The sequence below is a fragment of the Haliotis rubra genome, unplaced genomic scaffold, assembly GCF_003918875.1.
Source record: "Haliotis rubra isolate DU_JTF1 unplaced genomic scaffold, ASM391887v1 Scf893, whole genome shotgun sequence".
NCBI lineage: Eukaryota > Metazoa > Mollusca > Gastropoda > Lepetellida > Haliotidae > Haliotis > Haliotis rubra.
Window position 1 is genome coordinate 355,959 of NW_025767627.1, and position 25,910 is coordinate 381,868.

General features: G+C 40.5%; 1 protein-coding gene and 1 long non-coding RNA gene across 2 annotated transcripts; both read right to left on the reverse strand.

The window, feature by feature from the left end:
- Positions 1–897: 897 nt before the first annotated feature.
- Positions 898–22,724, reverse strand: LOC124263675. Its single transcript, XR_006894906.1, has 3 exons — positions 22,714–22,724; positions 13,497–13,506; positions 898–988 (listed from the first exon to the last, which is right to left on the reverse strand). It is a non-coding gene; the product is annotated as an uncharacterized LOC124263675 (long non-coding RNA).
- A 784-nt stretch (positions 22,725–23,508) lies between these two features.
- Positions 23,509–24,982, reverse strand: LOC124263672 (ankyrin repeat domain-containing protein 50-like). The gene has a single exon (XM_046698330.1). It carries the CDS (start codon positions 24,980–24,982, stop codon positions 23,753–23,755), a length of 1,230 nt encoding a protein of 409 aa, XP_046554286.1. The 3' UTR covers positions 23,509–23,752.
- Positions 24,983–25,910: the final 928 nt, after the last annotated feature.

Below are 25,910 nucleotides of genomic sequence, written 5' to 3' on the forward strand. Positions count from 1 at the left end.
GAGTTTAAAGTCCATGTCATGTTTTTTCCTTCTACGTGCTTGGTAATATTCAGGCTATGTGGCACCAAGCCTGAACACCGAGTCTGGTTTAGACAATCCAGTGCCTGGCGTCATGAACTTCGATCAGCAAAACTGATATTCTATAGAACCACACCACGTCACAGGGTCTGAACATCTGTTCCATTGATTCCCGGATTCCAAACATCTACAGAATGAACATGTGATTGTACAGGTTATATCTACAACAGCTCACCTCGTCAAGCCATACATATCTTTACTGTTGTCTAACAGTAATCCTAACAGATACAAGATGAGCATGTGATTGTACAGGTTATATCTACAACAGCTCACCTCGTCAAGCCATACATATCTTTACTGTTGTCTAACAGTAATCCTAACAGATACAAAATGAGCATGTGATTGTACAGGTTATATCTACAACAGCTCAACACACATCACCTCGTCAAGCCATACATATCTTTACTGTTGTCTAACAGCAATCCTAACAGATACAAAATCTAAGGAAACTGAGAAAATATCTGACACATTCTTGTTTGTTTAAAACGGTGGTTTTAGTTTTCTGTAAATCAAATTATCCTTCTGAGATGAATTAATGATTAATGTGCGATGAATAATGTTAAAATTGGAACATTTTTACCAACTTCCGCAACAGTGATTCCATATCATGTCCTTTGGATATTTCTGTTTCCATCATTTTGTGTATTCCATTTAATTTTCGTTGTTTAAATGTCAGCTGTTGTATCCAGATCAGTTGCTGCTGTTTACAACAGAGTACAGATTTATCGCTCAATTTGACACACGAGAGGTTATTTGGTTAGACTTGGTCTTCAGCAACCCACTCTTGGTGTTGGCGGCACAGAATCACGTGCACGCTTTTCATAAAAAATACATTTCCGTTTGGTGTATACCCAGTTTTGGCAAGACGAAGTTCAGGTTTTTAAATTCCCCGAATGAGATGATCATGTCGCTGTTCCACCTTCTGGCTGAGCAGGAGGAAGAACTTGCGATTCCGGGAGTCTACCATCACACAAAGTATCTGATGCTCCAACAATCCCATGATGCAAAGCGATAACCGGAAGTCAGCTGTCACACTTTATTCAGTTTCTTATGCACCAACGATACCATGATGCAAAGCGATAACCGGAAGGCAACCATCAGACTGTACTCAGTATTTGTTGCACAATCAATCCCACGATGCAGACCACTAGTGACACTGAAAGTCCTGCACGGCAACCTTAAATTAAAACAACGGACAGATTTTAAAAAGTGGTTAGTGCAGGTTCACAAACACTTTTTAAAACATTTTTTAGTTTGTTGTTTAAGCCGCACTCAGCAGTGTTCTAGCCATTTGGCTGTTACAACACAATAATAGATACATCTCGCAGGTCTTCCTACACCAATCTAGCAAACCCTGATATGACAGGAGACAGTTCAAAGTGGACTAAAAACCCACTCACTCACTCACAAGTGAGTGATTAATTCTGTTAACATGAGTAACATTTTGTTATAAACGAATTAACGAACGATAATATTTCTGTCAGTTACCTTCACTAGGATTCGGCGGGATATCGTTACAAGGGTAGTGTTGTCATCAGACACCAACAGCATCCTGTATCTGTGAAGTTGTACTTGATATACAGCGATGTAAATGTTATGTTATTAACAATAATAACATAGTATTTGGTCATCCGTCTGATTATTGTCATGTCAATACAAATTCATTGCCTGCACGCTCTAAAAGAAATGTTGTGTGACAATTATCTAAACTGACACACAGAAGAAGGTACCCACCTGAGTAAACACAAGCAGCAAAGTAAAGCGTTTTGGGGGTTATTTTTGTTTGTTTGTTGTTGTTGCATTATCCGAAAGCAATAAATGTGTACCCACGTCAGTAGATGCTGAATTTCAAGGAGCGGTTGCATCCTGTGTTAGGATTTAGCTCACCTGGTACATTATGCCTCATGCCTCCAGTAAGGGCGCATATTATGATGTAGCTCACCTGATAAGGTGTAGTTCATGCCTCCAGTAAGGCCGTGTATTATGATGTAGCTCACCTGGTAAGGTGTAGTTCATGCCTCCAGTAAGGGCGTGTATTATGATGTAGCTCACCTGATAAGTTTAGATCATGCTTCCAGTAAGGGCATGTATTATGATGTAGCTCACCTGGTAAGTGTAGTTCATGCTTCCAGTAAGGGCGTGTATTATGATGTAGCTCACCTGGTAAGGTGTAGTTCATGCTTCCTGTAAGGGCGTGTATTATGATGTAGCTCACCTGGTAAGGTGTAGTTCATGCCTCCAGTAAGGGCGTGTATTATGATGTAGCTCACCTGGTAAGGTGTAGTTCATGCCTCCAGTAAGGGCGTGTATTATGATGTAGCTCACCTGGTAAGGTGTAGTTCATGCTTCCAGTAAGGGCGTGTATTATGATGTAGCTCACCTGGATAAGTGTAGTTCATGCTTCCAGTAAGGGCGTGTATTATGATGAAGCTCACCTGGTAAGGTGTAGTTCATGCTTCCAGTAAGGGCGTGTATTATGATGTAGCTCACCTGGTAAGTTGTAGTTCATGCTTTCAGTAAGGGTGTGTATTAAAATGAAGCTCACCTGGTAAGGTATAGTTCATGCTTCCAGTAAGGGCGTGTATTATGATGTAGCTCACCTGGTAAGGTATAGTTCATGCCTCCAGTAATTGCGTGTATTATGATGTAGCTCTTGACGTTCATGGTACAGTAATATGGTTTTACGTCGTCACAGCTGGCATTGCCCATGTTCAGCACAAGGTAGGATTTCCTGACGTCCGTGTGGTTCAGCTGTCCTGACGCCGCTGCTCTCTGTTTCACGCTGTTGGCGACGTGGGCCGCCTCAGTATCGGATACCGCAGCCAGTGGTACCTTGGTGCCCTCCAACTTTCCGATCGTGATGGCAAGTATGTCCTTGATGGACCCCGGGTCACTTCCCAGACTGCACCGCAGTTCAATGCTGCTACTTCCGATGTAGGTCGGGGCTCAGCTGATATTACTACGCTTGATGTCACTGAAGATAATTATATTGCTAATCAGGAAAAATCTCCCAGTGATATTAACCCGAGCCACACATTCATCCATATATCTACACATTCCTACACATACTTACACATTCCTACATATATTTACACATTCCTACATATATTTACACATTCCTATATATACTTTTCATATATCTACGCATTCCTACATATGTCTACATATTCTTACATATATGTACACATTCATGTATATACTTACACATTAATTCATTTATTTACACATTCCTACATATTCCTACACATTCCTACATATTCCTACACATTCCTACATACGATACACTACTGGAATATAGTAAAGGTCAGTTCACAAATTCAGCATCGTGTGTGTCCACCATTGGCGTTGATGTATTCTGTATGACAACGACGACGCATAGACGACACTAACCGATTGAAGAAAGCTTGGGGAATGTTGATCCATGCCTAAAACAACGCTTGTTCCAATGCGTCAATGGCTGATTCTAGGCTTGATGTAAACGTCGCTCCATTTCACCCCGAGCGTGCTCGGTAGGGCACAGGTCCTGAGAAACAGCTGGTAATAAGTACCGGAATGTTCTGCTGTCTCAGTCACAACACGAGCGACACGTGGACAGGCATCATTTTGCTGAAGCGTGAAGTTACGTCTCTGTCCTTGAATGAACGGCTGCACATGAGACCCAATTATCTCATCCCTGTATCGCAGACCTGTCAGATTGCCATTGGCTATGACAAGTTGTGTCGAACCCTGAGATGTGATGCCTCCCCATATCATAACGCCTCGACACCAAACAGCCGACTTTGAACAACGCACGCGTCAGCATACCGTACACTCGACTCGTCAGTGAACAAAGGACGATCCCAATCGTGTCTCCTGTACCGCAGATGTTGTCTACATGACGTGGCTGTTTGTGACATTGGAGCAAAATTGGACGTCTCGCATGCGTCGGGGCTGGATGTTGTGCTCCCTCGGTCGGTTCCGTACAGTCCTGGAACCGATAGGACGTAAGTCAGGAATGTGGTTGTCTTGGTGACGTGACGTCACACGTGGACGACCGGTCAGAGGCAAATCTCTTGTGTTCCCATTATGTTGAAAACGTCTCCATAGCGATGAGATCGTGTTTCGATGGACACCAAAATGTCTGGCTACTCCATTTTGGTCAATTCCAGTCTCCAGCATACCCAAGGCGCTGAGCCGCTGATTTTCTGTAAGCCTTGGCATGACGTATGCGAAGTTTAGATTAAAATTAACGTGTTTTCACAACATCCAGAGGCTAGAGAAGAATCAACCGTTCTTCAATTTTCAATATCAGATGTGTGAACTTCAGGTGTCAAAAAGCATACAAAAAGGAATAAGTTAATTGTGCACAAAGTGCACGGGCCACGGACATCAAATGTCCTGAAAAGTGTTTTGCTTCGTGTTTATTTTTATGTTATTCAGTTACTTTTTTCCGTTCATTTACATACACATTCCTACATATAGCTACAGATTCCTACATATAGCTACAGATTCCTACATTAACTAAACATGCCTGAACATAGCTGTATATACCTACATATAGCTACAGATTCCTACATATAGCTACAGATTCCTACCTTAACTAAACATGCCTGAACATAGCTGTATATACCTACATATAGCTACAGATACCTACATAAAGCTACAGATTCCTACATTAACTAAACATGCCTGAACATAGCTGTATATACCTACATATAGCTACAGATACCTACATAAAGCTACAGATTCCTACATTAACTAAACATGCCTGAACATAGCTGTATATACCTACATATAGCTACAGATTCCTACATATAGCTACAGATTCCTACATTAACTAAACATGCCTGAACATAGCTGTATATACCTACATATAGCTACAGATACCTACATATAGCTACAGATTCCTACATATAGCTACAGATTCCTACCTTAACTAAACATGCCTGAACATAGCTGTATATACCTACATATAGCTACAGATACCTACATAAAGCTACAGATTCCTACATTAACTAAACATGCCTGAACATAGCTGTATATACCTACATATAGCTACAGATACCTACATATAGCTACAGATTCCTACATTAACTAAACATGCCTGAACATAGCTGTATATACCTACATATAGCTACAGATTCCTACATATAGCTACAGATTCCTACATTAACTAAACATGCCTGAACATAGCTGTATATACCTACATATAGCTACAGATTCCTACATAAAGCTACAGATTCCTACATTAACTAAACATGCCTGAACATAGCTGTATATACCTACATATAGCTACAGATACCTACATAAAGCTACAGATTCCTACATTAACTAAACATGCCTGAACATAGCTGTATATACCTACATATAGCTACAGATTCCTACATATAGCTACAGATTCCTACATTAACTAAACATGCCTGAACATAGCTGTATATACCTACATATAGCTACAGATACCTACATAAAGCTACAGATTCCTACATTAACTAAACATGCCTGAACATAGCTGTATATACCTACATATAGCTACAGATACCTACATAAAGCTACAGATTCCTACATTAACTAAACATGCCTGAACATAGCTGTATATACCTACATATAGCTACAGATACCTACATATAGCTACAGATTCCTACATTAACTAAACATGCCTGAACATAGCTGTATATACCTACATATAGCTACAGATTCCTACATAACTAAAGCTACAGATTCCTACATTAACTAAACATGCCTGAACATAGCTGTATATACCTATACATATAGCTACAGATACCTACATATAGCTACAGATTCCTACCATTAACTAAACATGCCTGAACATAGCTGTATATACCTACATATAGCTACAGATTCCTACATAAAGCTACAGATTCCTACATTAACTAAACATGCCTGAACATAGCTGTATATACCTACATATAGCTACAGATTCCTACATATAGCTACAGATTCCTACATATAGCTACAGATTCCTACATTAACTAAACATGCCTGAACATAGCTGTATATACCTACATATAGCTACAGATTCCTACATTAATATAACTAAACATGCCTGAACATAGCTGTATATACCTACATATAGCTACAGATTCCTACATTAACTAAACATGCCTGAACATAGCTGTATATACCTACATATAGCTACAGATACCTACATAAAGCTACAGATTCCTACATTAACTAAACATGCCTGAACATAGCTGTATATACCTACATATAGCTACAGATTCCTACATATAGCTACAGATTCCTACATTAACTAAACATGCCTGAACATAGCTGTATATACCTACATATAGCTACAGATACCTACATAAAGCTACAGATTCCTACATTAACTAAACATGCCTGAACATAGCTGTATATACCTACATATAGCTACAGATACCTACATAAAGCTACAGATTCCTACATTAACTAAACATGCCTGAACATAGCTGTATATACCTACATATAGCTACAGATACCTACATATAGCTACAGATTCCTACATTAACTAAACATGCCTGAACATAGCTGTATATACCTACATATAGCTACAGATTCCTACATATAGCTACAGATTCCTACATTAACTAAACATGCCTGAACATAGCTGTATATACCTACATATAGCTACAGATACCTACATAAAGCTACAGATTCCTACATTAACTAAACATGCCTGAACATAGCTGTATATACCTACATATAGCTACAGATACCTACATAAAGCTACAGATTCCTACATTAACTAAACATGCCTGAACATAGCTGTATATACCTACATATAGCTACAGATTCCTACATATAGCTACAGATTCCTACATTAACTAAACATGCCTGAACATAGCTGTATATACCTACATATAGCTACAGATACCTACACATAAAGCTACAGATTCCTACATTAACTAAACATGCCTGAACATAGCTGTATATACCTACATATAGCTACAGATACCTACATAAAGCTACAGATTCCTACATTAACTAAACATGCCTGAACATAGCTGTATATACCTACATATAGCTACAGATACCTACATATAGCTACAGATTCCTACATTAACTAAACATGCCTGAACATAGCTGTATATACCTACATATAGCTACAGATTCCTACATAAAGCTACAGATTCCTACATTAACTAAACATGCCTGAACATAGCTGTATATACCTACATATAGCTACAGATTCCTACATATAGCTACAGATTCCTACATTAACTAAACATGCCTGAACATAGCTGTATATACCTACATATAGCTACAGATACCTACATAAAGCTACAGATTCCTACATTAACTAAACATGCCTGAACATAGCTGTATATATAGCCTACATATAGCTACAGATTAACTAAACACCTACATAGCTGGCTACAGATTCCTACATTAACTAAACATGCCTACAACATAGCTGTATATACCTACACTATAGCTGTAGATACCTAAACACATATAGCTACAGATTCAGATACATTAGACTAAACATGCATGCCTGAACATAGCTGTATATACAGATTCCTACATATAGCTACAGATACCTACATAGCTAAAGCTACAGATTCCTACATTAACTAAACATGCCTGAACATAGCTGTATATACCTACATATAGCTACAGATACCTACATAAAGCTACAGATTCCTACATTAACTAAACATGCCTGAACATAGCTGTATATACCTACACATATAGCTACAGATACCTACATAAAGCTACAGATTCATATAGCTACAGACATTAACTAAACATGCCTGAACATGGCTGTATATACCTACATATAGCTACAGATACCTACATATAGCTACAGATTCCTACATTAACTAAACATGCCTGAACATAGCTGTATATACCTACATATAGCTACAGATACCTACATAAAGCTACAGATTCCTACATTAACTAAACATGCCTGAACATAGCTGTATATACCTACATATAGCTACAGATTCCTACATATAGCTACAGATTCCTACATTAACTAAACATGCCTGAACATAGCTGTATATATACCTACATATAGCTACAGATTCCTACATAAAGCTACAGATTCCTACATTAACTAAACATGCCTGAACATAGCTGTATATACCTACATATAGCTACAGATTCCTACACATATAGCTACAGATTCCTACATTAACTAAACATGCCTGAACATAGCTGTATATACCTACATATAGCTACAGATACCTACATATAGCTACAGATTCCTATTCCTATTAACTAAACATGCCTGAACATAGCTGTATATACCTACATATAGCTACAGATACCTACATAAAGCTACAGATTCCTACATTAACTAAACATGCCTGAACATAGCTGTATATACCTACATATAGCTACATAGCTACAGATTCCTACCTTAACTAAACATGCCTGAACATAGCTGTATATACACAGATACATATAGCTACATATAGCTACAGATTCCTACATTAACTAAACATGCCTGAACATAGCTGTATATACCTACATATAGCTACAGATACCTACATATAGCTACAGATTCCTACATTAACTAAACATGCCTGAACATAGCTGTATATACCTACATATAGCTACAGATACCTACATAAAGCTACAGATTCCTACATTAACTAAACATGCCTGAACATAGCTGTATATACCTACATATAGCTACAGATACCTACATAAAGCTACAGATTCCTACATTAACTAAACATGCCTGAACATAGCTGTATATACCTACATATAGCTACAGATACCTACATAAAGCTACAGATTCCTACATTAACTAAACATGCCTGAACATAGCTGTATATACCTACATATAGCTACAGATTCCTACTACATATAGCTACAGATTCCTGAACCTGTAACTAAACATGCCTGAACATAGCTGTATATACCTACATATAGATACAGATACCTACATAAAGCTACAGATTCCTACATTAACTAAACATGCCTGAACATAGCTGTATATACCTACATATAGCTACAGATTCCTACATATAGCTACAGATTCCTACATTAACTAAACATGCCTGAACATAGCTGTATATACCTACATATAGCTACAGATTCCTACATAAAGCTACAGATTCCTACATTAACTAAACATGCCTGAACAGAGCTGTATATACCTACATATAGCTACAGATTCCTAACATATGCCTGCTACAGATTCCTACATTAACTAAACATGCCTGAACATAGCTGTATATACCTACATATAGCTACAGATGCCTGCATATAAAGCTACAGATTCCTACATTAACTAAACATGCCTGAACATAGCTGTATATACCTACATATAGCTACAGATACCTACATATAGCTACAGATTCCTACATTAACTAAACATGCCTGAACATAGCTGTATATACCTACATATAGCTACAGATTCCTACATATAGCTACAGATTCCTACATATAGCTACAGATTCCTACATTAACTAAACATGCCTGAACATAGCTGTATATACCTACATATAGCTACAGATTCCTACATAAAGCTACAGATTCCTACATTAACTAAACATGCCTGAACATAGCTGTATATACCTACATATAGCTACAGATACCTACATAAAGCTACAGATTCCTACATTAACTAAACATGCCTGAACATAGCTGTATATACCTACATATAGCTACAGATACCTACATAAAGCTACAGATTCCTACATTAACTAAACATGCCTGAACATAGCTGTATATACCTACATATAGCTACAGATTCCTACATTAACTAAACATGCCTGAACATAGCTGTATATACCTACATATAGCTACAGATTCCTACATATAGCTACAGATTCCTACCTTAACTAAACATGCCTGAACATAGCTGTATATACCTACATATAGCTACAGCTTCCTACATATAGCTACAGATTCCTACATTAACTAAACATGCCTGAACATAGCTGTATATACCTACATATAGCTACAGATTCCTACATGTAGCTACAGATTCCTACCGTAACTAAACATGCCTGAACATAGCTGTATATAGAACCAGATACCTGCACAAAGCCCGAACATCAGGATATTTGCCCACAAGCAAATCCCATATCTTTCAACACCATCATGATCCTTCACACTACACCGGCTGATTGTGTGACATGAGAAGCCGCTAGACGACCTACCTGAACTGGCAACAGCCACCTGTAGCAGGAACGACGTTAAGACAACGGAAATGTTGTACTTCATGCTGAACAGGGCAGGCGAGCTCTGAAAATAGACGACACACGCAGTCACATACAGAGCCACACCCAGACAAAACCTCTCACACAGAACTACAAACAGACAAAACCTCTCACACAGTCACATAAGAACCATGCCCAGACAAAACCTCACACACACTCACACACAGAACTACAAACAGACAAAACCTCACACACAGTCACACACAGAACCACGCCCAGACAAAACCTCTCATACACAGTCACACACAGAACCACGCCCAGACAAAACCTCTCACACACAATCACACACAGAACCACGCCCAGACAAAACCTCACACACAGTCACACAGAACCACATCCAGACAAAACCTCACACACAGTCACACACAGAACCACACCCAGAACCACAGCCAGACAAAACCTCTCACACACAGAAAAAGGGATCGAGAGAGAGGTAGAGAGAGACTAAGAATGACTTATCTCTCCTATCGGTATCCTCAACCGCACCGCACCCCGCCTCCCCCTCACCTATATCCGCCTGTTGTCAACTAACCCCCACCCCACCCCCCACCAATACATTACATATGCAAAGATATACAATCTCACCCCTCCTATCCGCAGCCCTACCCCTCCGCACCCCGCATCCCCCACCTGCATATCTGTGACCACTGTCCAGTAGATATCCGATTTCACGGTCACTAGCCGCTGGTCGTGTTGCCACCCTGGGCGCAGTATCCCCGCTATAAGACGTGACCTTGACCACCACAGAGACGTACATGTCATCGAATGTTGGCCTGCATCGTGTACTAAGCCAACACAGAATAACACATCACTAATACTGAGGTAGAAATATGCCAGGGTAATTTATAGACAGTTCAGTTTATATAAACATGCATGGTAAGATTTTATGAGTTGTAGGGTGTTATGTCGAGGTGTTAAAAGAACAAGAGGGTAGATGGTTAAATTGTTATTATTTCATGGTTGGCCGATACACTCACAGGATCTCTTACATTCAAATTACAATATGACACAAGAATAAAAATGCGAAATTTCTCAGTTCAATATCGTGTATGGCCGCCCCGCGCATTCACCACTGCCAAACACCGACTCCTCATCGACTGCCCGATGCTTGTGAACACGTGGTTGGGGATTCTGCGCCATTGCTCTTGCAAGGCATCGCCCAGTTCCTGCAAATTCTGAGGTTGGTTCCTAAGACCACGAAGCCTTCTCCCAAGTTCATCCCAAACGTGCTCTATTGGATTAAGGTCAGGGGACCTCGATGGCCAGTCCATGACGTTGATTCCAGCGTTTTGAAGGAAATTTCGTGTCACCATCGCGGTATGCGGCCGAGCATTATCATGCTGGAACTGTAGACCTGGGCCATGAGCCGCCATGAAAGGAACGAGTTCAGGGGGTGAGCACCTGGTCGCGGTAAGCAGCAGCTGTGAGGTTTCCACGGATGACCAGAAGTCGGGAACGGTTGTTCCCACAGAAAGCACCCCACACCATGCAACTTCCGCCACCGAATCTGTCGACTTCCTGTACGCAACATTGGGTATACCGTTCACGACGTCGTCTCCAGACTCTATGCCTGCCGTCCGCGAATCTGAGGGTAAACCTGGATTCATCGCTAAAGACGACTCGATTCCAGTCTCTCTGGGTCCATCGGAGGTGACGTTGGGCCCACAGCAGACGTTGACGTTGATGAAACGGCGTCAATATTGGCCCACGATATGGACGTCGAGAATGGAGATTGGCAGCCCACAACCGATTTCGAATGGTCTGTGAGGACAGTCGACCTCTAAACATCTCAGCCCTGGTTCGTGTAGCCGGCAGAAATCTGTCACGTAGGTGACGTAGGACGATTTGACGGTCTTCTGCTCGTGACGTCACACGTGGACGACCCGACCTTGGGCGATCAGAAATGGTGCCAGTTTGTTGTAGACGACCTCGCAAGTCATACACAGTACGACGGCTGCATCCCATTGCTCTTGCGACGTCAGTAACTGATCACCCATCTTGCAACATGCCAACGGCACGTTCACGTTGCACATTTGACAATCGTGGCATTTCAAGTACCGTTAGAACTGTGGTTTCAAAGTGTTTTTTCAATTCTTGAGCTCAATGCAAACACGTGCATATGAAGAAAACTTCGATGCGAAGATCACGTGATCGACTGCACGTGCAAAACCTGATTTGGCACTAACGTCATTTGCACGAGGAATGGATGGGTTTGAGTGGGTTTTGCTAACGTTTTTCTAGAGTCGACAGATAGGGATCCCATTTCGGATACATAGATGTATCATCAGAGAAAAACTATTCATTATTTTTCAAATTACATTTTGTGAAGTTTCTTTTTTGACTCAGTATATATGGGTAGAAATCGGCGATTTAAGGAGTGAGTGAGTTTAGTTTTACACCGCACTCAGCAATATTCCAGCTATATGGCGACGGTCTGTAAATAATCGAGTCTGGACCAGACAATCCACAGATCAACAGAATGAGCATTGATCTACGCAAATGGAACCGATGACGTGTCAATCAGGTCAGCGAGCCTGACCACCCGATCCCGTTAGTTGCCTCTTACGACAAGCATGGGTTACTGAAGATCACGAGTCTCTAGGGTAAGATGTATGAGTGTATGTGAGATGATAGTGGCACTAAAACACTCATATAATGTACCTTCCACAATGTTCAATACCGTGTTTAGTCCATAGCCTTTGTAGACGATTCCAGAATTATACTTGACTCCAAAACCATCTAAATATAGTAACGTTAGACTGTAATCAACTCGACAACGTATTGTTTAACATAATGTGGTGAACTTCTACATAGCATAAACACGAATATACACTGTAACCCACGAATACACAATGTAACCTCAGAATCCATTTGATCTGTTTCAGTTTGTTTTTCCATTTAAGATCCAATATACAGCATTCATGTATCGCAAAATAACAAACGAACGTATATGACTCGGAAGTGTCAACAGGGTTTTTAAAAGTAAACTATACTTTGCAATCTTTACGCTTGTGAGAGTTTTACTTAGCAATGTATTGCGGCAGGTACATCTCCCAAACACCTTGTACAGGTTCACTTGGTGCTGCTTGTGCATACATTTCTCACATGAGTAGGTAACATAACACTACACCTGAAAATGTCCAGGCCAAAAACTAGGTGGATATCAAGGGTGGAAATATGATGGTCACACAACCGCTGGTCGTGACGTCATGTGCGGTGATAGAAGCTTGGGCCTGCTCACTTACATAGTCTACATACCTTCTAGAAACTTCTATCCTAGGCTTGCTTATCCATATAGCTGTCCGGCCCGGAAAGGTCCTCAGTAATCCATGCTTAGGATCGGGTGGTCAGACTCGCTGACTTGGTTGACACATGTCATCGTATCCCAATTGAGTGCGGCACAAAACTCACTCACTAAACAGTTATCTTTTTATGCGTTTTGCCGTTATCTTTTCCTTGAGGGTCCATTTATCCACATTGTAGATTAAACTGAAGTTTGGATAAGTTCCGCTGCTGTGGTTAATGGTAACATATTGATGCTATGAAGAATATGGGTGTTGCGATATTTTTTGTCATGTGTATAGTCTGAATAACCTTTAGAAAGTTGTAGTCTAGGTTTCATAGCACAAGACTAACACACATTGAAATATTGTAACTTCCTCGCCACTGCTCACATTAGCAAGAAATGCATTTTTTGCACTATCAAAAGTGGTCTGAACTTCTTCTGAAATATACTGAGGGAAACAAAAAAGGGATCACATGAAAGCACAAGTGTTCCTTTATTTTTTTGTCCAAGTTTCTTCACAAGCTTTGTATTGCACAGCTTGTGGAGAAAGCTGGACAAAAGTAAAGGAACACTTGTATGTGCTTTCGTGCGATTCCTTTTTTGTTTCCCTCAGTATATACATTTTATACATTTTTTAGATTAAATAGGCAAGTCGCAAAAATATCGCGACGCCAAAATGTTTGTTGGTCGCCACTCGCAAAGATATCGTGACGCAAAAATGACGTGATTTACAATAACAGAGACGTGTAATGCCATACAATCACAGCATTATTTACTAATGAATTCAAGATTCGTTATACAGGCCTTGTATACTGAATGAAGAATCATAAATGTATTACATCGTCAGGTGTTAGTGAAGTAGGGTGTATTTTTGGTATCTAGTTTGTTTGGGGTGGGGCACTCTTTCAGTGATTGCGCACCGGGATTACATTCCATAGCACAGTATAAACCCATGATTCATATTCTGCCTGGTGAGGGCTGACCTTTATCACTTCGTTTATGGGGATGAACATCAGATTGATTTAATTCAGAGGACTGACGTGGCACTCGGCCGTGAATTTAGTAAAACAAGTAATGGCGTTTTTATGGTGAAATGTTAATGACCACCTAGATAGCTTTGTCACAACTATCCAGCATCAAGCATTCCCGCTGAGGTCTCGATCTCTTAAAAATACGAAGAAAAAAGACCGATGTCTTTAAACCGTTCGCGTGATGGACTGGTTAGACACGTCACCAGTAGTTTAGTTGTAGGGTATTCAGTTGGGAGGGGTTGTGTGCGTGTGTCGAGTAGGGGAAGGGTGGAGAGAGGCGGGTATAGAATATTCAGTTGGGCGGGGTTGGGTGCGTGTGTGGGGTGGGGAGGGGTGGAGAGAGGCGGGTATAGAATATTCAGTTGGGCGGGGTTGTGTGCGTGTGGGGGTGGGGGAGGGTGGAGAGAGGCGGGTGTAGGATATTCAGTTGGGCGGGGTTGTGTGCGTGTGTGGGGTGGGGAGGGGTGGAGAGGCGGGTATAGAATATTCAGTTGGGCGGGGTTGTGTGTGTGGGGGTGGGTGAGGGGTGTTGGTGGGGCGAATGGGCTATATATATAGTATTTCAAGCAATCACTTGGTTGTCGTCCATGTCGTCGACTGACATGGACCAGGTGAGTTCGACGTTGGCAGATGCGTGATTGGCGACGTGTGGTGTTCACCGACGACAGTAGGTTTTTCGTCTGTACAGCAATGACAGTCGGGCTCGTGTTTACTGACAGCAGGTGAACGTTGAGCGCCGAAATTGCGTGCAGCAAATCCGACCGTTTGGAGCAAGTAGCCGGATGGTGTTGGGAGCGATCTGCAGCCATCTCAAAACGAGTCTTGTGATTATTCATGGCAACCTGAACAAGGAAGAAGTTTTGCGACCATTTGTGTTGCCATTTATCCAGCAACAACCACGTGACATTGTCTACCAACACGATAACGCAAGGATTCATACAGCAAGACTGGCAGACGACCACGCTAACATCGCTGTTTTGCCGTGGCCAGCATGTTCTCACGGCATGAATCCGAAAGAACACTTATGAGACTACCGGGATCAACAAATCAGAAGACTACCAGAGCCACCTAATGGCGCTTAACAACTGGAACAATGTCTCCTACAGGAAGAGCAACGGATCACGTCCGTCATTCGTCGTCTTACGTCATCAATGCGTTTTTGCGTGTATTGAAGCCAGAGGTGGTTACACTCACTATTGATTCAACATTTCATGACATTTTATGGACAAAAAACGTCTTTGTGTAAAGGTTCAGCCTGTGATACCACGTGTCTTTCAAATTCAGTGTCAGTCAAACGGTACTTTCGACTCTGTATGGAATGAAACTGTGTACATTTGCTGTAGAATTGAATACTCTATTGAAATTAAACAGATGTTTATCATATCTATACCTTCAAATTTGGTCAAACACACTGTATACTCTTTTTTGACCATTTAGTGAGTCTAGGGTCATATTCTGCAAGCCTGGTTCCATATTCTGCAAGCCTGGTTCCATATTCTGCAGGACCGGTGCCATTTTGTGTGATTCTCAAGTCATGCTTTGTAAGTCTGGTTTTTATGCGTTTAAGCAATGTTTTGTGCGGTTTAAGCAACATTTTGTGAGTCTTAAGTCATGTTTTGTGCGTTGTAAGTCATGTTCTGCAGGTCTGGTGTCATGTTTTGTGCGTCTGAAGTCATGTTTTTGCGCATCTTAAATAATATTTTGTGCTTCCTAAGTCATGTTTTGTGCGTTTTAAGTCAAGTTTTGTGAGTATTAAGTAATGTTTTGTGAGTCTGGTGTCAGGTTCTGTGAGTCTAATGTCATGTTTTGTGAGTCTAATGTCATGCTTTGTAAGTCTGGTGTTATGCTCTGTGAGTCTAATGTCATGCTCTGTAAGTCTGTTGTTATGCTCTGTGAGTCTAATGTCATGTTCTGTAAGTCTGTTGTTATGCTCTGTGAGTCTAATGTCATGTTCTGTAAGTCTGTTGTTATGTTCTGTAAGTCTGTTGTTATGTTCTGTAAGTCTGTTGTTATGTTCTGTAAGTCTGTTGTTATGTTCTGTAATGTTCTGTAAGTCTGTTGTTATGTTCTGTAATGGTCTGTAAGTCTGTTGTTATGTTCTGTAAGTCTGTTGTTATGTTCTGTAAGTCTGTTGTTATGTTCTGTAATGTTCTGTAAGTCTGTTGTTGTGTTCTGTAAGTCTGTTTTCATGTTCTGTAAGTTTGTTTTTATGTTCTGTAAGTCTTTTTTTATGTTCTGTAAGTCTGCTGTTATGTTCTGTAATGTTCTGTAAGTCTGTTGTTGTGTTCTGTAAGTCTGTTTTTATGTTCTGTAAGTCTGTTTTTATGTTCTGTAAGTCTGTTGTTATGTTCTGTAATGTTCTGTAAGTCTGTTTTTATGTTCTGTAATGTTCTGTAAGTCTGTTGTTATGTTCTGTAAGTCTGTTGTTATGTTCTGTAAGTCTGTTTTTATGTTCTGTAAGTCTGTTGTTATGTTCTGTAATGTTCTGTAAGTCTGTTGTTATGTTCTGTAAGTCTGTTTTTATGTTCTGTAAGTCTGTTGTTATGTTCTGTAATGTTCTGTAAGTCTGTTGTTATGTTCTGTAAGTCTGTTGTTGTGTTCTGTAAGTCTGTTTTTATGTTCTGTAAGTCTGTTTTTATGTTCTGTAAGTCTGTTGTTATGTTCTGTAATGTTCTGAAAGTCTGTTTTTATGTTCTGTAAGTCTGTTGTTATGTTCTGTAAGTCTGTTGTTATGCTCTGTAAGTCTGTTTTTATGTTCTGTAAGTCTGTTGTTATGTTCTGTAATGTTCTGTAAGTCTGTTGTTATGTTCTGTAAGTCTGTTGTTATGTTCTGTAAGTCTGTTTTTATGTTCTGTAAGTCTGTTTTTATGTTCTGTAAGTCTGTTGTTATGTTCTGTAAGTCTGTTCTGTAAGTCTGTTGTTATGTTCTGTAAGTCTGTTGTTATGTTCTGTAAGTCTGTTGTTATGTTCTGTAATGTTCTGTAAGTCTGTTGTTATGTTCTGTAAGTCTGTTGTTATGTTCTGTAAGTCTGTTGTTATGTTCTGTAAGTCTGTTGTTGTGTTCTGTAAAGTCTTTGTTATGTCTGTAATGTTCTGTAAGTCTGTTGTTGCTGTTCTGTAAGTCTGTTGTTATGTTCTGTAAGTCTGTTGTTGTGTTCTGTAAGTCTGTTTTATGTTCTGTAAGTCTGTTGTTATGTTCTGTAATGTTCTGTAAGTCTGTTGTTATGTTCTGTAAGTCTGTTGTTATGTTCTGTAAGTCTGTTTTTATGTTCTGTAAGTCTGTTGTTATGTTCTGTAAGTCTGTTGTTATGTTCTGTAAGTCTGTTCTGTAAGTCTGTTGTTATGTTCTGTAAGTCTGTTGTTATGTTCTGTAAGTCTGTTGTTATGTTCTGTAATGTTCTGTAAGTCTGTTGTTATGTTCTGTAAGTCTGTTGTTATGTTCTGTAAGTCTGTTGTTATGTTCTGTAAGTCTGTTGTTGTGTTCTGTAAGTCTGTTGTTATGTTCTGTAATGTTCTGTAAGTCTGTTGTTATGTTCTGTAAGTCTGTTGTTATGTTCTGTAAGTCTGTTGTTGTGTTCTGTAAGTCTGTTTTTATGTTCTGTAAGTCTGTTTTTATGTTCTGTAAGTCTGTTGTTATGTTCTGTAAGTCTGTTGTTATGTTCTGTAAGTCTGTTGTTATGTTCTGTAAGTCTGTTGTTATGTTCTGTAAGTCTGTTGTTATGTTATGTTCTGTAAGTCTGTTTTTATGTTCTGTAAGTCTGTTGTTATGTTCTGTAATGTTCTGTAAGTCTGTTTTTATGTTCTGTAAGTCTGTTGTTATGTTCTGTAAGTCTGTTCTGTAAGTCTGTTGTTATGTTCTGTAAGTCTGTAGTTATGTTCTGTAAGTCTGTTGTTATGTTCTGTAAGTCTGTTGTTATGTTCTGTGAGTCTATTTTCATGTTCTGCAAGTCTGGTGTCATGCTCTGTAAGTCTGGTGTCATGTTATGTGAATCAGGTGTCATGTACTGTGAGTCTGGTGTTATGTTCTGTATGTCTGGTGTTATATTCTGTGAGTCTGGTGTCATGTTCTGTGTTCGAGTTTTGGTACAACTGTCATGAATTACACAACAAGAAGTAGAAATGCAGCATTATTTTTATCCTTTTTTCAGATCATGTTATTCAGGGTTACATTAAACATGAAAGAAAGAAAGTGCTTCCCTATACATAATTAGTTCGATGTAGAGTAACATGGAGTAATTGTTGAGCTGATTACTTCATTTAATAAATCTTAGACAGAGCATCGCCTCTTAGCCCTCTATATGACGGCCATTATGAAAACTGTCCGTCAATTTTCCCATTTTCGGGTAGTTATGATATAAATTGACTTCCGTTGACCAAACTGTTAAAGATAGAAAGACATGTATTGGATGAAAAATGATCAGCTATGAATTTCCTACAAGTTGATATATGAATTATGAGAATTGGAGAATTGTAAAAAAGGTTATGACGAAAAAACGTAAAAACGAAACGTCTCTGGTCCCATCACATACAGGAGATTCTTAACCAAGGGCAGGTAACTCTAACCTGCTTTGCCCCCCAAATGAGGTGCAATTCTATATCCAAAAAATTTTCCCCCAGAAGATTGTCAATAGTCCCTTAAACAAAGATAACCATTTAATGCAGAGCCAACGAGACACAACGACCTAATGGCGTCGCTATAGATAGACTGACATACTACGAAACTACGAAAAACAAGGAAAACTGACGCTTTATCTCACTCTGTACATCAACCTCCTCTGCTGTAATCACTTATCAAATATCCAATGTACATCAACCTTGTTAATTGTATATACTCACCATACAGCTATGTATATATTCTCCTTGCTTCAGTTGTTGTATCACTTGCTTGATAACGGTGTTAGTACCTACACCGAAACGGCGCACTCATTGCAATAAAGAAGTTGACTATCCATACAAATCAGTTTTCCTTCATCTTCACAACTTCTAAAATGCCTCTCAAAGAAATTACGAAAAACAACTTCAGCCAACGATGAAGAGTAAGAATATACCCCGAATCATTGTGTTCCCCATAATATGGGAGCTGACATGCATCCATTTCCCCCTTTAGATATTACAAAGCTGTACATAATTCTAAAGTGTGTCAGTATATATAGACTATATACAAACCTAGGGCCACTTGTTACAGGGCAACTATAAACTGCTGGCATTGCTAGAGGGTGAAGAAAGTTTATCACAAGGTTTCATAACAGAGATGTACAAAATGCATAGTTCACATTATTTAGGCACTGATCATTTATTATAAAGAGTGAGTGAGTATGATTTTACGCCACTTTCGTCAATATTCCAGCAATATTACCGGAAATTGGCTTCACACATTGCAGCCATGTGGGGAGTCGAACCCGGGTCTTCGGTGTGACGAGTGAACGACATGGGAGGGCATGGTGAGTGAGTGAGTTTTGTTTTACACTGCTTTTAGCAATATTCCAGCAATATTCCAGCAATATTCCAGCAATATTCCAGCAATATTCCAACAATACCATGACGGGGGATACCAGAAATGGCCTTCACACATTGTACAGCTTTCATGTGATCACTTTTTTTTCCTCAGTATATTTTCGGAGACAAGGCATTAGTCTGATACAGACATATAACAACATGACACATCACAGGATCAGACATCAGACATCAGTCCAACTGCTCCAATGACAGGCTGTTTCCATGCAGCAGTTGTCTCCCCTGGTCAGACAGTGTGTGGCAGATCTCATGTCGGATGATGTCTTACCTCATCATGTTCCGTCATCTGATCAAGACATTTACCTGAGCTATTTGTCTCAAGAACATATTCCGCAATGGATAAATATGTATCCTCACACGCAGAGAGTCCTGTGACAGATGTGTGACAGACGTGTGACAGATCTATCTGTGACACAGACATATACCACCATACTCACACCAAGAGAGTCCTGTGACAGACGTGTGACAGACGTGTGACAGCTCTATCTGTGACACAGACATAAACCATGAATCTTCATTTCCAGGTCAAACAGTTCAATAGCAGGCACAAAACAGATTACATACAGTGCACGAATTCCTCGCACACAATATTAAATTAAACCAAATAACGATATATATGTACTGTACATAAAGAAATATACTCCATCTATAAAGCAAATCTTGGACGGAATGTTGGTGGGAGCAGTTGTCTGCCCTTGCTGAAATAATATCCACCCGTAGGTCCATCTACCTCAGAAGCAGTTGCCTCCCCTTCCAAACACCAGAATCTTCTTCCTAAATGTATACACCATTTTAGCAGTTGATGACGTGTAACATGTCCATATATTTATCTACCACCGGTGTAGCAGTTGTCTCCCTTTGCCGGTACAGGATGCCATATCCATAACTAGGATGTTTATAACAAAGTAATGGATATAATAAACTATATTTTGTCCCTGTCACTTGCTCTCTGTTTTAGTCGAAATGTGTACCAAACTATATTATAACGAACTAAGATTAGATGACCCTTTGAGGTCTTCCCTAAGTTGACCGTACTTACAAATATACTCTTAAAAAAAAGAAACTTGACATAAGAAAGCCACATCAGCGTACTCCACATACATTGCTTTAAGCCACTAAAGACGACTAGACTTGGAATGACAGAAGCTCAACGACACAACGCCATCGGCCGTTTACAAGGAGGGGCATCGCAGCATGAGGTGGCAAGGCACTTATTCACTAAATAATAATAATATTCTAGTAGGTGAACAGATCTCATACTCAAATTGGTGATCACTTTTCGAACCTGAGTTCAACTTTGGGTGACACCCAGTCTTTAATCCCTTGAAACAACAACGCTAAAACCACATATCACATCAAAGGATTTTTACCCTCAACCCAAGGGGTCGACGTTTCGGTAAGACACCGGCACTTCAGCGTGTCCACACAGACCATCTCAAACCTATTGACCCTCTACAACAATACCGAGAGTGTTAATGACTGACCAACCACCGCCAGCCAGGATCTCTACATCCGGTTGAAACAACTTTGTTCACGCACCACGACCGTTCCACAGCAAGTCACATCCCTGGACTGCGCCGCATCTCATACCAGACAGTGCGCAATCGGTTACGGAAAGCCGGACTTTTTGCCAGAAGACCAGTTCGACGTAACGTCTTGACACAAGGTCACCGGGCTGAACGTATTCAATGGCGCAGACAACGAGTGAGAAAACCAAGGGCAAGATGGAGGACAAATTTGCTCTCAAATTAGTCTCGGTTTCTTCTCAGGCGTGCTGATGGACGTTCACGTGTATAGAGAGGTCAGAACGAACGTTACACCGATAACTGTGTACAGCATGTCGATAGATGGTGGTGAAAGTGTCATGATGTGGGCAGGACTTTATCATAATGGCCGGACAGCTCTTGTGCACGTAGCAGGTGCGTTGAATGGGGTTCGCTATAGACACGAGATTTTGCCACCTCACATCGTTCCCTTCATTAACGTCAACGGTGGATCTTTCCAGCATTACAACACGTGTTTGCAAATACTTCCTCCAGCAAAACAACATTCAGGTGTTACCATGGCCTTCTCGGTCGCCCGATTTGTCCCCCATTGAACATCTATGGGATACTCTTGATCGACTCTTGCGCCAGCGTAATCCGCCACCTCAGACACTACAAGAACTGCACGCGGCACTTCAGCACCAGTATCAAAACATTCCTCAAGACAGCATTCGACATCTCCTTTCCTCTGTGGGTTACCGCTGCCAAGCTGTTATCGATGCTCATGGTGGTCACACCAGATAGTGACATTTTACTGAGACCAAGTGGCTTTAATAGTCCTCTGTGCTTTTACCAAACACTCTCTGGATAATCATGTTTTGGAAATTTGTAAAGTGACGATTTTATTGTAACTGAGCTATGATGTCATGTTTGAAATCAGTTATGTGCACTCAGTAAATAAACTCCAAAACAGCATGTCAGTTTCTTTTTTTGAAGAGTATAAATGCGACTGTAGTTTCCCATCTATAAGGTCACAAATTACAACCTTTTGGTTGATAATGTTAAAGACAATGTCAACATGAAAAATAAAGGCCCGAAAAACAATGAAGCAGTTCTGTCTTTGGCAATGGCCGATTGCTTGAAAATTCGGGAGACCGTACATCAGTCTGCCCAAGTCTGTGGTCTCCCTAATGATGGTTTTTAAATACATTTGGTCTATGTATATATATGTATATTTGTGTTTCGAATTTAGTTTTATTGTTTTTTTATGTTCTGTATTCCACAATTCTACAACTGTAAGATTATTTCCTCTCACGTATCCATATACATGTACAATAGCATTGATAAGTAAATGATTCATCGACCTCCTCCGTACATGCAGACCTCGAGTCACCACTGTAGCCCAAGATCGATACATCCGGGTACGACATTTGCGTGATCATACCGCTACGGGTGAGAGCACAACAGCACAGCAGCCAGGTTGCCTGACTACGGAGGATATCCGGTCAAACTGTACGGAACAGGTTGGAAGAGATTGGACTGAGAGACTGGAGACCCGACGTCGGGACCGTGCTACGTCGTCACCATGGCGCTCAACGTCTTGTTATCTAAAATGATCCACTTGGTTGTATAGACATTACCTTCTTCTAAACTGATGTCAAACTTCATGTACTAAAGTCTGTTTGTAGACGAGTTATACATGTTTGAAAATACAACATTTTCGCAACTGCTTTCTGGCATATGCGTTTCTTTTTTGGCATAGTATAATTTACTTTTAATGATTATAAATCTATAACTTGATTTAGTCACGATATTGCTAAGATATTGCTGATGTGACTTAAAGTCTTAACTCACTCACTCACTCTTGTACTGCCACTATAGTCTGGCATTATACCCTGACACACATGCCCTCTATATACATGATATAACCATTCACAAACAATGCACCTGTCACATGTACGCACCGGGTGATACAAGAAGGTCCAAAGGGTAATGTGGCTCCGTCTTTGTAGAATGGTTTTCTTGACTGCTGACTCTGTGTTTGGTTCTCCACGTGGATGGTTCACAAGTCACAGTGACCTGACATATTGCACCACCTCCATATGTCCTCGTTTACGGGCCACGTCTAGGCAGTTTTTACCGTCTTTGTTTCTGAGTGAGAGATTAGCTCCATTCTTTACCAGCAGTTCGATCACATCCTTATGTCCAAATCTTGCTGCTATTATCGCTGGTGTCCTGCCCTTCCATCCCCTGCCTGTTTATGTGCACCGCGTGCAGTGAGAGGATATATTTCACGACATGTAAAAATCCCGTGACACATGTATGGTGAAGGATGTTCTCATCCGCCCCATCAATCAATGACAGATCAGTACCATGTTGTACGAGTAGTTCCACCACTTCTTTACGTTTCTGACGTGATGCTACCATCACTGGTGTCCCCCTTTTCCATCCCCTGCTGTCTATGTCCACCCGGTTCAGTGAGAGGATATATTTCACGTGATCCAATTGTCCCCTCTGACAGGCAACGTGAAGGACGTTCCCCTCTATTCCACTGAGTGACAGATCAGCTCCATGTTTTACGAGTAATTTCGCCACTTTGGTTTGACCCCATACTGCAGCTGACATCGCTGGTGTCCTCTTCTTAAACCCCCCGCTGTTTATGTCCACCGAGTTCAGAGAGAGGAGATATTTCACTACATCAAATCTTCCTGGGTAACAGGCACGGTGAAGGGCGTTGTCCCCATGTTCATCACGCAGAAACAGATCAGCTCCATGTTTTACCAGTAGCTCCACCACTTCTTTATGTCCCTGTTCTGCTGCTACCATCAATGGTGTCCTCTTCTGCAACCCCCTGCTGTTTATGTCCACCGAGGTCAGAGAGAGGAGATATTTCACGACATCAAATTGTCCTGCGTAACAGGCACGGTGAAGGGCGTCGTCCCGATTTTTATCACCTAGTAACAGCTTAGCTTCATATTTTAAGTGTACTTCAACCACTTCCTTGTGATCACATTCAACTGCTACCATCACTGGCGTGTTCTTGTCATGTCCTAGACTGTTCATATCAATTATTTTCTGTGAGAGGATGTACTTCACCAACTCCGCATCTCCCCCCCTACAGGCACAGTGAAGGATGTTGTCACCTGCGTCATCCAGTAGTGACACGTCAGCTTCTTTGTCCACAAGCAACGCTACCATGTCTTTGTGACCGTTTTCTGCTGCCAGCATCACAGCTGTTCTCCCGCACTGTACTCTATCATTGATGTCCACCATGTTCTGTGAGAGGACATACTTGACCACCTCGATGTCTCCTCCCATACAGGCTGAATGAAGGATGTTGATGCCGAATCTATCGACCAGTTTTACGTTAGCCCCTTTACTCACAAGTAACTCCACCACTTCTCTATGTCCCCCACTGGCTGCCCACATCACCGGTGTTCTACCAATCCACTCTCGACAGTTAATGTCCGCCCGTCCCAGTGACAATAATAATTTCACCCTTGACAGTTTCCCGTACTTTGAGGCGGTATGAAGGTCACATAGTGGTGGAGCTGTAACACAAAGTTAAACTCTATACAAATATTAGACGATAGTTTGGAATGTACAAGGTTAAAGGAGAATACGGACGAAAACAAAACTTTTGATATATTGTAAAGGATATTCTAAAAGTCACCTTCCGTTATTAAAACTGGGCAATAAAAACACTAAAAACGTTCTCATATTTCTGCCTATTACGGAAACACCTGACAGTTAATGAGCGGAGGGGGTATCACGTGACATGACGTCATATGTGCCTGTTGCTGATGGCTTCCTCTTTGATTTTACCTCACAACTTAACAGTGTCCATGGATTCTGAAGAAGTAACAGATGTTCCTGATGTCATTTCTGAAATGGATGTTAGACCGTATCAATACGATCCGATTTTACATCTTACAAGACAATCTTCCATTGCAGATGAAGAAGAGAATCAAGCAAAACGGAGGCACCGCTTGAGGTCAAAATAAATTTAAAACTATACCATATCATATAACAAGATTACTATTTGTCAGCAAAATGTGATACAGTTCCAACCAGCAAACCCACCCCTATAAATATATGACTAGTCTCTAAGAATTATTTAAAAAATAATGTGACTGCAGTTCCTTTTGTGTCAAATGGGTGACTGTAGGGTGTCTGGGATTTAAAAACAAAATAATTATATTTCAGCCGTGGGAAAATAGAAAAATTACTACAAAGTTTACACTGGAATTATTTTGTTGAAAAAAATCAGGATCCTAGTTCTCATTAATAACGTATCAAGTCTCCATACAAGATTCCAGCCTGGTCGAGCTGAGATAATATTCGCAGAGATAAATTA